At 33.2% G+C, this 13,789-nt stretch overlaps 1 protein-coding gene and 2 pseudogenes across 1 annotated transcript in view; all 3 read left to right on the top strand.

Moving 5' to 3' along the window:
* Positions 1-3,021, top strand: part of LOC104777947 (alanine--tRNA ligase) — a 7,326-nt gene extending 4,305 nt beyond the window's left edge. The window contains exons 12-23 of the mRNA XM_010502272.2: positions 63-164; positions 302-424; positions 772-915; positions 1,002-1,073; positions 1,163-1,238; positions 1,324-1,466; positions 1,551-1,659; positions 1,738-1,925; positions 2,021-2,110; positions 2,218-2,400; positions 2,490-2,669; positions 2,754-3,021. Of these exons, the coding sequence (XP_010500574.1) occupies positions 63-164; positions 302-424; positions 772-915; positions 1,002-1,073; positions 1,163-1,238; positions 1,324-1,466; positions 1,551-1,659; positions 1,738-1,925; positions 2,021-2,110; positions 2,218-2,400; positions 2,490-2,669; positions 2,754-2,825 (1,482 nt within the window). The 3' untranslated portion in view covers positions 2,826-3,021. The remainder of the gene's footprint in view (positions 1-62; positions 165-301; positions 425-771; positions 916-1,001; positions 1,074-1,162; positions 1,239-1,323; positions 1,467-1,550; positions 1,660-1,737; positions 1,926-2,020; positions 2,111-2,217; positions 2,401-2,489; positions 2,670-2,753) is intronic.
* Positions 6,420-8,566, top strand: LOC104779270 (annotated as a pseudogene).
* On the top strand, positions 11,009-13,088 carry LOC104777946 (annotated as a pseudogene).

Raw genomic sequence — 13,789 nt, 5'->3', positions numbered from 1 at the left:
TTTTTTTTTTTTTTTTTTTTGGGCAAAACTTTAACTAATCTTTTAATGCCAACTTTTGGTAGCAAGCTGGTGGCACCATTGTTATGGATGCTGATGCTACATCAACATTGCACAAGAATGGTGTGTCAGCAACAGATGATTCTTTTAAGTACATTTGGTTCCAGGTTTGTCCTATAATTTCAGAAAACTTGCTTGTTGCACTTGAATTGTTCTATTGTTGGCGTAGAATTGATCAAGTTAGGGCAAAGAGTGGTAAATGGATTTTACTTCAAATAATCCATTATTGAGAAATTACCTACAGGATCACGAGAGTGAACTAAAGGCAATCTACACTGGCTCCTCTTTCCTGAAAAGTTCAGCTGCTTGTGATAACGTGGGACTAGTATTGGAGTCTACTAGTTTCTATGCTGAGCAGGGTGGTCAGGTAATAGGTTTTCTTTTATATGTAATTTAGTTTGCTGATTGTTTTCATTTATAATCATATGACTGGTGGCATGAAATGCAGTCTTCATTTTTGTTCATCTTGGACATGCATATATACTTAGACCTTGCAGTAGCACCGTGAACACTATCATATCAGAACTGCATCGTTTGACTTTATTTATCGGCTGACAAATACCATGATATAGTTATGATTGGTTTTGCAAACTATTTTCTGAAGTAGTTGTTGACAATGGCATATATATTTAGAATTCATATCCATTAAGGTCCAGCTTTTGATTCATATGTATATAAAATCTGTGCCTCTTAACATTTTTGCTCTGGCAATAGATTTTTGACACGGGACTTATAGAAGGCTCATTTGGTACATTCAATGTATGCAATGTCCAAATATTTGGGGGCTTTGTTATTCATATTGGGTATCTTTCTGAAGCAACTGGAGAGGTATCTGTGGGGGATAAAGTGATTTGCAAGGTAACTCTCAGCGTCAAACAGTGTTTGTCTCATTCAACATATTTGGTACTATCTAAATTGTTTCCACCTTCTGATCCATGCGATAGGTTGACTATGAGAGACGTAAACTCATCGCTCCTAATCATACTTGTACACATATGTTGAATTATGCCCTGAAGGTATTCAATTTCTATAATTTAAGTTACCTAGGCGGTGATTTACTATTTTTTTTATTGGTTCTCAAAAAAATCATCTCCAATGAATTCAGGAAGTGTTGGGGGATCATATTGATCAGAAGGGATCAATAGTTCTTCCTGAAAAACTGCGATTTGATTTTTCCCACGGTACATTCTTCAATGAGTAATTTTTATTTTGATGTGGTTGTGGATGGCACTATAATTGTCTGATGGGTTCCGTAATTTCGAGTAGGCAAGCCGGTTGCTCCTGAAGATTTGAGAAAGATCGAATTGATAGTGAATAAACAGATCAAGGATGAATTGGATGTATTTTCCAAGGAAGCAGTGCTTTCTGAAGCCAAGCGCATCAAAGGTCTAAGAGCAGTGTTTGGAGAAGTAAGCTGTCCATCAGATATCTTTCTATACCTTATTAATTTGGTTTCTATGAATTGTTAAAATGTTCTCTCTTACTCTATTTAGGTCTACCCTGATCCTGTCAGAGTGGTGTCAATTGGGAGACAAGTTGAAGATCTCTTGGCTGATCCTGAAAACAATGAATGGTCATTGCTTTCTTCAGAATTTTGTGGAGGTCGGTTTCCAAGCTATTGTGACCAAGATATTACTTTCAGAATAGAATATTGAGATTGGGTTATTTTGAAAATTCCAGGAACCCACATAACAAACACCCGCGAAGCCAAAGCGTTTGCACTTCTATCGGAGGAGGGAATTGCTAAAGGTATTCGTAGGGTAACCGCTGTAACTACTGAATGTGCCTTTAAAGCATTGAATGCGGCTTCCTTACTTGAAAAAGAAGTAGAGGATGCGTCCGTGGCAGAGGGAAGTGCATTGGAAAAGGTTTTCTCCCTCTCTTCTCTGTCAATAATTGACTAAGACAATACCTTAACTTGAATTCATGTAAAACTTATGTGTTCATATTTGCAAATCTACAGAAAGTTTCTGCTTTGAAAAGCCAAGTAGACACGGCAGTTATCCCAGCAGCTAAAAAGGCAGATATCAGGGCTAAGATTGCTTCGCTTCAGGTTATAAGCTCTTCCAGTCCTACAGTCCGCTACTTTGTCTAGATTTCGGTGTGGTTTTCTGATCAGAGGAATATTGAAATGGCAATTATCGTTTTTCAACTTTGCAGAATGAAGTAAAAAAAGCTCAGAAGAGAATAGCGGAACAAAACCTGAAGAAATCTGTCAAAGTAGCAACAGAGGCGGCGGAGTCTGCAGCATCAATTGGGAAGACTTTCTGCATAATCCAGCTAGATGTGGGTCTTGATGCAGCAGCTGTGCGAGAGGCGGTTTCAAAAGTCATGGAAAAGAAGGTAATCCGCATTTTCTTACAGCATCACTTGTACCATCTATTCATAGAAATCAAGAAAGTTAAATGAAGGTTTTTTGATGAACCTTGCAGGGAATGTCGATAATGGTGTTCAGCACAGATGAAGGCACAAACAAGGCGGTTGTGTGTGCAGGAGTCCCAGACAAATCAGATCAGTTCAAGCAGCTAGACGTCGCAGAATGGTTGACAACTGCATTGGGTCCTCTAAAAGGCCGATGCGGGAAAGGGAAAGGTGGTCTTGCATCAGGACAGGTACGAGTCCTTTTCTCTTTAGTCTCCAATGCAGTATTCTCCACAAAGAGCTCTCAATCTTTTAACATGTTGTTTTGGTTTCAGGGAACGGATGCTTCCCAGGTGCACGCGGCTTTGGATATGGCTGCATCATTTGCATCAATGAAACTCAACTGATTTGGTCCAAGTTCTGTATGGGCAGGGTAACTTCTACCTAGTTAATTTCATTGTATACCGTTTTATACATGTTCAAGAATCTCTTGATGTTATCAGTTGTGAGACTATGGTTTTGTTTTCAAATTTTATTACTATATTATCATTTTTCTTTGTTTAGGAATGGTTGCCGACTTGCTATTCAGAATTTGGTTAAGTAGATTTATGGCCCGGTCGGTTTTAGTTGCCATCTGAAAATAGAAGGTAGCCCTGAGATTTTAAACCGAACCGAACCGATATTTTTGGTGTTCGGTTCGGTTTTGGTTATGGCGGCTGAACCGATAGGTATATTTTTTTTTTTCAAGAAACCGAAATATTTCGGTTATTTCGGTTCGGTTTTCGGTTAACTGATTTATTTTTTTTTTTTAATTTTTTTAAAAAAAATTTTTTTAATTTTTTTTAGGAAAAAACTAATAAAACCGAAATTTATTCTAAAATAACCGAAAAAACCGAATTATTTGAAATAAAACCGAAAAACCCGAAATTATCTCTAAATAACCGAAAAATCTGATTTTTTCATGTTTTAATCAAATTTCGGTTAATTTCGGTTTTGAAATTTTAAAACCGAATTAACCGAGAAACCAAAATAACCGAACCGAAATATATTTCGGTTCAATTCGGTAAGATTTTCAAAACTCAAAAAAACCGAAAAACCGAAATAACTGAACCAAATTCACCGAAATAACCGAAGTCTCAGACCTAATAAAAGGCATAAAGCTGGCTGGTTATAACTGAACTGCACAACAGTTGATATTTTTACTCGTACATGAAAGACTCATTCGTAATGTCTACTGTCACAAATGTAACATGGACATGTTAGGAAATAAAAGAAAAATAGTTCTTAACTTTGCTCAGTTCTCCTTCTCCCACAACATCCACCTAATCAAATTTTTTTTTTACATAAAAAATACTATTTTTAATATTAATTCATTATATATTTATTACTTATAATTAATAATAATAATAATAAATAAAAAACGAATTAACTAAAATCAATTAACAACACTAAATTTTATCCACTCTATGAGTGAACACAAGATAAATTTTAGACCTTTTTATGTATTATTTGTTTTTATTTAGCTTTAGTATTATGGAAATTTTCGCAAAAAAAAAAATTGTTTCTAAATTTAGCACATTGTATCTCCAAATATCCAAAAATAACACTATGTTCCAAAAATATCACTTGAGTTTTGAAATAGATTAGAAAATAAAATATCATAATCAACAGCTTTCTTATAGGATCTCGTTTGGATTCTGAAACAGACTAGAAATATCATTTGGGCTACCGTTCACGGATCTTATGACATCATTTATTTACTCAAGTGCTATGCTGTAGAAATTTTATCAGTGACTTCAAAGAGGTTTTCTAAAACGGTGGCGAAAATTCTTAATTATGTTTACGGTTTGAAAGTAATGGATGGTCGATACAAAGTAAGACCAACTAGTCGTCTAAGCACATGAGTTTAAATATTATTTAATTAAGTTTTGGTTTTTTTTTTTTGTAATTGTGTCAACTATATTATTTGTGAAGTTTGTAGAGGTTGTATAAAAATTGTTTTAGTGTTCTTTTAAGGTATTTCTGCTAATATTATTGCATTACAAAATTTGGCGGAGTATTAACTCTAATTTCTAAATTGTTTGTTTATCTCCTTCTTTGAAAGTTAGGATGATTATTATTTTTGGATCGTTTTGGTCTTTCTAGATTCAATACATTATTACCTTGCACATAATGGGTGCACTTGTGAATACGTATTTCATGTTTTAAATTTAAAACATCAGACCTATGGTAAACAATTAAGAAAAATATAATTATGATATTCATCTAATTTTACCATGATATGTATACAAGATGGTTTTGAGTTCCTTCTCTGGTTTGGAGATAATGGCATCAATATGATATTATAATGGTCAAGTCATGAATGATAGAGTTCATGGAAAAAATATACCAAAATGGTATGATATGATCGCTGCAATGGTAAATAGATTTCTAAATTTTAAGAGATTTCGTAGTTCATGTAAATTTTTAGATGTTCAAGAATCTGTTGATGTTATCATTTGTGATGGAATTTGTGGTATCACTCTTCAGTCAAGGTGACTTATTGATGTATCCACTTGTGAGACTGTCAGTTTGGGTTCAAATGGTTTTGTTTTCAAACTTTATTATTGTACTAGGTTTTCACCTACGGTAGTAACACGCATGACTATATTATAAATAATATTTTTAATTTATTTAGTTTTCAAATTCCCAATTAATTAAATTTTCTCTAATTAATTTATAATTTTATTTAGAATATTTTTTTTCTTCTTACGTTTTATACAATTTATAACCTAATTACATTAAATTTGTTACTAGATAGAATATAAAATTTTAAAACACTTAGTTTTGTTATCTATTATTAAACAGAGATATATGCCTATATGGTAAGTTAGTGTCTATTTTTATGTGTATACAATTTTTTTTTTTTTGAAATATTAAGAAAATGTTGTAGTATGTGTAATATTTTGTAGTTCATATACGAAATAATTTGTAAGTTAATTTTCTAAACTATGACTACAAATCTATAGTATATGAAATAAACAAATAATTTTAGTATTGGTTCTATAGTCCAAACCCACCATGCTAGGCGGATCACGCAATATGTTCAAAGATTTTTAATCCGCAAAAACTCATCATATGAAACCCGTGAAAGTAAAATATAGTATGTGAGGCTAAAAGTCACTTTTTATCAAATTTTTAAAGAACAGCACCTCTTCACTTACCTTCTTATAAAATAAGGAAATAAAATATGTATATATTTACAATTATGTTTGTTAGCTTTAAAAAAAATTAGTTTCTATAAAAGATATCATATATAAGTAGAGTTAATTTGGTTATTAAATTAATTATTTAATGTCAATGATATGCCTGTAAATAAGTGTCAACTTGAGGATTTATTTTATAAATGTATATATAGCTATACTATCACTTTTCTTTGTTTAGGACTTGCTGTTCAGAATTTGGCTAAGTAGATTTATGGCCCGGTCGGTTTTAGTTGCCATCTGAAAATAAAAGGCATAAAGCAGAATTAATTGACTTATTTTTCTTTTAATAGTTTTATAGATGTTCTGGATGGTTGAAACTGAATTGCACATTTCTAGAAACAGTGATATTTTTACTCGTACATGAAAGACTCGATCCTAAAAATGTTTTGATTACTGAATCCTAAAATCCTAAACTAAAATTTTTAGTTTACGTTATTGTGGTTTTGTCCCGTAAGATGTACATACGACGGTAACGTAATTGCTAGTAGCGGACGATCTGTAAAGAACTTTAAAACTACTACAAAAACATGTGGATAAATTCAAATGATAAACACTTATGATTTAACAGTTCACACATAATACCAAATCTATAATATATGTTCTATACAGTTTTGACTTTGACGGCAATAGTAAACCAAGTTTTTTTTTGGTAGAAATAGTAAACCAAGTTGGCAGTATACCACAGCTCTCAGTCTGTCTTTATTATGTATTAGCTGGCTGAAAATAAATGACCATTCATTTCATTACAAAGTGAGTTACACAATTCTATCTCTCCAATTAAATTCAAGAAAAAAAAGTCTATCTCTGAAGCAAGAAGTTGAGACTCGATCTACAGCCATGGGAAGAAGCAAGAGCAAGTCCTTGTGTCGTATGTCTGATTTTGCAAAACCTCACAAACTTTCCTGACGATGGGATCCACCGCTCACCGTCTGCATCTCTTGCAAAGGCCAACAATATGTTGGGAATAGGCGTAAGTACTATTACTATTGTGCAACTTGTGATGTTGAATTTCACGAAGGCTGTCACTTGTTTCCTCCAGAGATCAGACACCCTTTCCACCTTCACCACCCGCTCACCCTCACCTTCTTTGATCATGATCTTGATAACTCTGAGATCCTTGAAATTTGGTTTGGCCTAACCGTGGATTTTAATAAGGTTAAATCTGAAGGAGATAAAGAAGAAGAATGTGCTTCTGCTTCAGATGGGAATCACAGAAGATGCAAATCTTACCGGGAAAATATTACATATAACAGCAACATCAAGTATGTTCGTTTTTCCGATATAACGTATTATCATTGTTCTATCTGCAATTTCAGTCTACACTCACTTTGCGTAAAGGATTCACCACCTCTCACTATTAAAAACCTAAAAAGCCATGACCACACTCTTACCCTCTTTCCAAGAAAACTCCCTTTGCCTTGTGATGCTTGTGGCTTTTCACTTGACGCTCGAAATGATTCAGTTTACTCTTGTCTGATTTGTAACTACATGGTCCATAGAAGATATATCTACTTACCTCGTGTCATTAAAATCACCCGTCACCAGCATCGACTCTCTTACAATTCCTCCCTTGTTCCTTCTGGTGATGAGCTCTCTTGTGGTGTTTGTCGTAAGCTCGTTGACGTCAACTACGGTCAATTCTCTTGCAATAAGGGATGCCACTATGCTGTCCATTCGAAATGTGCAACAAACAATGAAGTGTGGGATGAGAAAGATCTTGACGGAGTGCCTGAAGAAGAAGAAGAAGATGTTGAGCCATTCGTGAGGATTGATGAAGAGACAATACAACATTTCAGTCATGACCATCACTATCTAAAGATCCATCATGGGACTGACAACCGTGGAAACAAGTTTTGCCAAGCCTGCATCCTTCCGATAACAGTTTCAGATAGCTTCTATAGTTGTGTCCCGTGCGATTTTGTTCTCCACGAAACATGTGCATGCCTTCCTCGCATAAAGCACCATCCACTATACAAACACCCGCTCACCCTCTACCATTTACAGTATCCTCATATCAAAGAGCTCCAATCCAAATATTATGATCTAGGTTTCTTCGTGTGTAATGGTTGTAGCCGAAAATGCTGTGGTTTCATGTACACATGTTGTGAAAAGGATTGTGTATTTCAGCTAGATGAAAGGTGTGCTTCGCTTCATGATCCCATAATCCTTGACTGCCATCAACATAAGCACCCTCTCTTCTTCAATTTGACCGAAGGTAAATGCATGGTTTGTAAGATGACCTCCGGATTAAGAAAGTACTTAGAATGTATTGAATGCAGGTCCTTTCTGTGTCTTACTTGTGCTACCATACCTCTGGTGGCTCACTACAAGTACGATAAACATCCACTCACTCTTTGCTGCGGAGAAGAGGATACAACAGATCACCAGTACTTGTGCGAGATTTGTGAATCAGAAATAGATGCAAGAAAGTGGTTCTACACATGCAACTCTTGTTCAGTCACTCTTCATGATACTTGTTTACTGGGAGGGAGATGAGGTCTACATGAAGCCAAACCATATGATCAAGATGAATGAAGGTGCTGAAACAAGTATTGGTATATTGTACCCAACAGTGGTAACTCTAGACCAGTGTGCGATGGATGTAGACGCCGTTGTGTGGACACTTTGGTAGTCAAGACGTCTGGGAAAAACTATTATACTACCATGTGTTTCTTCGATATATATTATCCATTGTAGGACTTCTCCCAAAGAGAAAGATGAGTACTGAAGCAGCGACGATTAATTAAGGATACTACGTGAAGAAGACATTTAGTGTATATTTTCCTTTTTTTTTTTTTTCTGAACTTGGAGTTTTTTAATGTATCTAACTTGTTGTCCCCATACGTTAAGGAAAAGTCGTCTTTTTAGTGTTTGCGTATTAGTCAATTAGAGCTAAAACCATGCATGGTTGGGTTTTTTTTTTTTTTGGCATGTTTTGACTTCATCAACACATAGAAGTACTACACACCGATTAAGATGTTTGGTCTTTTAATTTTTTATTAGCATGGTTGAACTTCATCAACACATAGAAGTACTACTATACACACACCATAATTTACCTAACCTTGTTAATCGAAGAAGATAAGAGAAAAAAAAAATACACACCTAGATTAGTTGATTCCCCAATTTCCTAATTATAAGAAAAATACATAGAATAGTCGATTTTTTTAGCATTGAGTTGGTTTGATTAAGCTACTTTTAGACTTTAGCTTTAATTTTAGTGGATTTTCTTGATTTAAAGTTTTTTTTTGTTTTATGTAGAGAATCTTTAAATAAAAGGTCTACAAAAGTCTCTGAGGGAGTTTTATTGTTGATGAAGTCCCAAAATTTGTAAAGTCCGTATAGATCTAAGAACAAGACTAATAAAAGAAATTTAGAAATCTACTTATTTAATTGTGTATTTTTTTTCTTGAATATAGTTGTCCTAAATAGTAGTGAGTAGAGGAAGTTATGAGTTCTCACTATCTAACATTGTTAATGGAAAAGAAGAAGATACTAATTTTTTGTATTTTTTTGTAATCTATATATATAAAGTTAGTTTTTTTCTCTTCTCATTCCTCCAGCTCATCACTTCTAATTTTCAATTTAAGCAAATTAATCCACATTATCAAAAGAACATAAAATCTAAAGTTAATGCATTAATTAATTCACTTTTTTGCAATATTTTATTATTATAAAAATAATAATTTAAATTAAAACATAAATCAAAAACGAAATGAAAAAAGTACAACCAAAAGAAAATATCAAAGTAAAATATGTATAGTGATTACATAAATATAAAATTAGATATTTCTATTATAACATATAATAATTGTGTAAATATTTGTAAAAGACTAGAAATTGGGGACAAATAAAGTTATCATATATTTGATGGAACAAAAATTTCTTTCAAAAGTTACAATTATTAGGATAAAGAAAATATGAGCTTTTATAAAATCAAACACAAAAATTTAAAGGTTTTTAAAATCCAGAGGTTATTCAATTCTTGGTTTAAAATAGTTTGAGTGATCTATGTTATTTATCGTTTTCAAAATTGAAAAATGGTGAAATTGTTAAACAAAAGTACATCCAGAAAAGGAGAAAATACTAATCAAGTGTTCAAAAACTAAAATAATGTATATATTTAAGAAAAATGTATAAATTTACTTGAAATAAAACATATTCTGAACATCACACGCACACACCAAAAAAAAAAAAGATTAGTGAAAAATACTAAGAAAAATTTTGAGAAAATTATTTTTAATAAAATAATTATAATAGTAGTGATAGATTGTAGATTGTAGAATTTTAATTAAAATTTAAAAAGAATTCTATTTTTGGATAAATACATACATTGAAGAAAAAAAAGTTAGACTAATCTTAGGAAATAAAATTTACATATAGTACAACACTGTCAAAGAAACTTCACGACAAAGAGTTGGTATATTATCTAAGACTTTTTAACGTCTAGTTTAGTAAGTAATGTTCACTCAAACGATAAAAAAAATATATATTGGAAATTGATGAAACATAGTTATGATATGTCTTCATAATCAATAAATATATTATAAGTAAGATAATATAATGTGAAAAGAAAGTTGATGCAAGAGATGACCAATGTATACCACTTAATAAATTTGACATCTATATAGATTTATATTTTACAAATGGGAATTTTCCCATTTACTTATGTTTCCTTTAGATTTTTTTTGAATTGTTGAAACTGAATTGCACATTTCTAAAAAAAATTAGTTTTCTAGATGAGAAACTAAATCCTAGAAATGTTTAGTTTACTTCCGTTAATTAAATCCTGAACTCAAATGTTTAGTTTACGTCATTTTATTAGTTTGCTTAAGTACGGTAACGCTAATGCTAGTTGCGATCAATTTTCTTACAGAATATTAGTAAATTGAACGTTAAAAAACACGAATCTACTAACAATACGTATGGAAAAATTCAAATGATAAAAGCTTACAATTCATTAATTCATAAGAACATAATAATATCGTGACATTTACTGACAATGTTGTAGTATTTACTTATACAGTCTCGACGGCAATAGTAAACCAAGTTGGCACATACAGTACTAGCTCTCTGTCTTTATTAGTATAGATTAGCTGGTCAAAAATAAATGACCATTCATTGCAAAGTCTATCTTTAATCCATGGCTGTAGTTACAATTCACACAAAATAACAAAAGTAAAATAACTGTGACATTTACCGACAATGTTCTATACAGTTTTGACTTTTAACAGCAATAGTAAACCAAGTTGACACATACTAGCTCTGTCTTGTCTTTATTACGTAGCTGGCTGAAAATAAATGACCATTCATGCATTCAGTACAAACTCGGCAAACAAGTCTATCTCTAAATCAAGAGAATTCATAGTTGAGATTCTACAGCCATGGAAGGAAGCATAATTAAGTGAGCGCGTGTGTCGTATGTCGGATCTAGCAAATCCGCACAAACTTTGCCGAAGATTGGATCCCCCGCTCACCGCCTGCGTCTCCTGTAAAGGTCAACAACACCTTCGGTATAGGCATGGGTACTATTACTATTGTGCTACTTGTGATTTAGAATTTCACAGAGGTTGCCACTTGTTTCCTCCAGAAATCAAACACCCTTTCCACCTCCTCCACCCACTCACCCTTATCTTGTTAGATCCTCGCTATGATAGCTCTAGCATCCCTGAAATTTGGTATGCTGTTACGTCTGAATCATACAACGATATTCCTGGAGATGAAGAAGACTCTACTTCAGATGGGAATCATAAAAGATGCAAATCTTGTCGGAAAAATATTACATACACCCGCGACACAAAGTCGTATGTTCGTTTTTTTGATATAACATATTATCATTGTTCTATATATGCAATTTCAGTTTGCATTCTTTATGCGCAAGGGATTCACCACCTCTCTCATTCTTGAAAACCTAAAAAGCCATGACCACACTCTTACCCTCTTCCCCAGACCGCTCCTTTTGCCATGTGATGCTTGTGGCTTTTCACTTGACACTCCCGATGACTTAGTTTACTCTTGTCTGCTTTGTAACTACATGGTCCACAGAATATGTATTTACTTACCTCGGGTTATTAAGATCACCCGTCACCAACATCACCTCTCTCACACTTCCTCCCTTGTTCCTTCTGGTGATGAGCTCTCTTGTGGTGTTTGTCGTAAGCTCGTTGACGTTAATTACGGTCAATTCTCTTGCAATAAAGGATGCCACTATGCCGTCCACTCGAAATGTGCAACAAATATAGAAGTGTGGGATGGGAAAGATCTTGAAGGAGTGCGTGAAGAAGAAGAAGAAGAAGAAGTTATGGAGCCATTCCTGAGGATTGATGAAGAGACAATACAACATTTCAGTCATGACCATCACTATCTAAAGATTCATCATGGGAATGACAACCATGGAAACAAGTTTTGCCAAGCCTGCATCCTTCAGATAACAGTTTCAGATAGCTTCTATACTTGTGTCCAATGTGATTTTGTTCTCCACGAAACATGTGCTTGCCTTCCACGCAAGAAATGCCATCCGTTTCACAAGCACCCACTCACCCTCTTCCATTCACAATCTCCTCATCTCAACGAGCTTCAATCTCATTATTATGATCTAGGCTTCTTCGTGTGAAATGGTTGTGATGGACAATGTTGTGGTTTCATGTACACGTGTTGTGAAGAGGGTTGCAAATTTCAACTGGATGTAAGGTGTGCTTTGCTTCCTGATCCTATAATCCATGACTGCCATCCACATGATCACCCTCTCTACTTCAATTTGACCCAAGGTGAATGCATGGCTTGTAAGAGTACTTCAGATTCAAGAAAGTTCTTAGAGTGTATTGAGTGCATGACTTTTTTGTGTCTCAAGTGTGCTACTCTGCCTCGTTTAGCTCACTACAAGCACGATAAACATCCACTCACTCTTTGCTGCGGAGAAGAGAAGACAACAGATCTCCTGTATTGGTGCGAGATTTGTGAATCAGTCATGGATGCGAGAAAGTGGTTCTACACATGTAACTCTTGTTCAATCACTCTTCACGTTGAGTCCTTACTGGGAGTTGTGGTCTACATGAAACCAAACCATTTGATCAGGATGCATGAAGGTGCTGAAAGTATTCTTATTTTATCCAACAGTGGTAACACTAGACCAGTGTGTATTGAATGTAAACGCCGTTGTGGGGACACTTTGCTAGTCAAGTCGTCTGGGAAAGACTATTTTACGATCGATTGTTACTTCGATATTTATGCCTACCATTTCTGACATGATTGTTTCTTCGATCCATGATATGAGTTCTCCAATGGAAAGATGGACTGAAAACCAGGGATGATTAAGGATGCTACATGGAGAAATTTAGTGTTTATTTTCTTCTTGCTTTTTTGCATTACAAACATTTTTGGCTTTTTGCATAAAGCTGAACTAGGTATTGTCGAGCGGTTGTTGTATTAGTTATGTTAATTCATTGTATTAGTTATGTTAATTCATTTTAGTTATGTAATAATCATAAAACTATTAGAATTTTATGAGAAGATTTTTTAATAATTTTTTTTAAAATGGTATTTCTGAAAAATGAGATTGAAAATGATGTATTTTTTAAATTCTCCCTAAAATACATAGTATATAACAAACAAATTTTGTAAATGTCAATAATACACTTTATTAATTCAAATCATACAATATCAAAATTTACCTAAAACATTTGAATAATCAAATTCCAAAATTATTTTTTAAGTATCAATTAAATAAATTTTCTATGAAATCATATAAAATGCAATAAAAACATCCCAAAGATTAATTTATTTTTTAATCTATTTTATATTCACCTTAGTTTAAGCTATATTGCTAGGTAAAATTCTAACGATTTATTATTTATAGTAAAATTTTGGAAATGGAATATCAAATTGTGTTTTATATAGAAAATCATTAAATTACAAATTTTTGAATTAAATAAACATTATAATGATCTTTATACAATTATATTTTGGATCACAAGAACTAAATATAATGATCACAATTTTTTTGGAGGTAAGAGAGAGTTAAAAAAAATTATTTAATAATTTGATTATAATAGATTATTTTGTTAAAACATTGCATACTTTCAAAAATAAAATAAATATACATGAATAACACTACAAGAAAGACGTAC

The sequence above is a fragment of the Camelina sativa genome, chromosome 3 (assembly GCF_000633955.1).
Source record: "Camelina sativa cultivar DH55 chromosome 3, Cs, whole genome shotgun sequence".
NCBI lineage: Eukaryota > Viridiplantae > Streptophyta > Magnoliopsida > Brassicales > Brassicaceae > Camelina > Camelina sativa.
The sequence above is the reverse complement of the archived record's forward strand: the minus strand, read 5'-3'. Positions and strand labels throughout refer to the sequence as shown.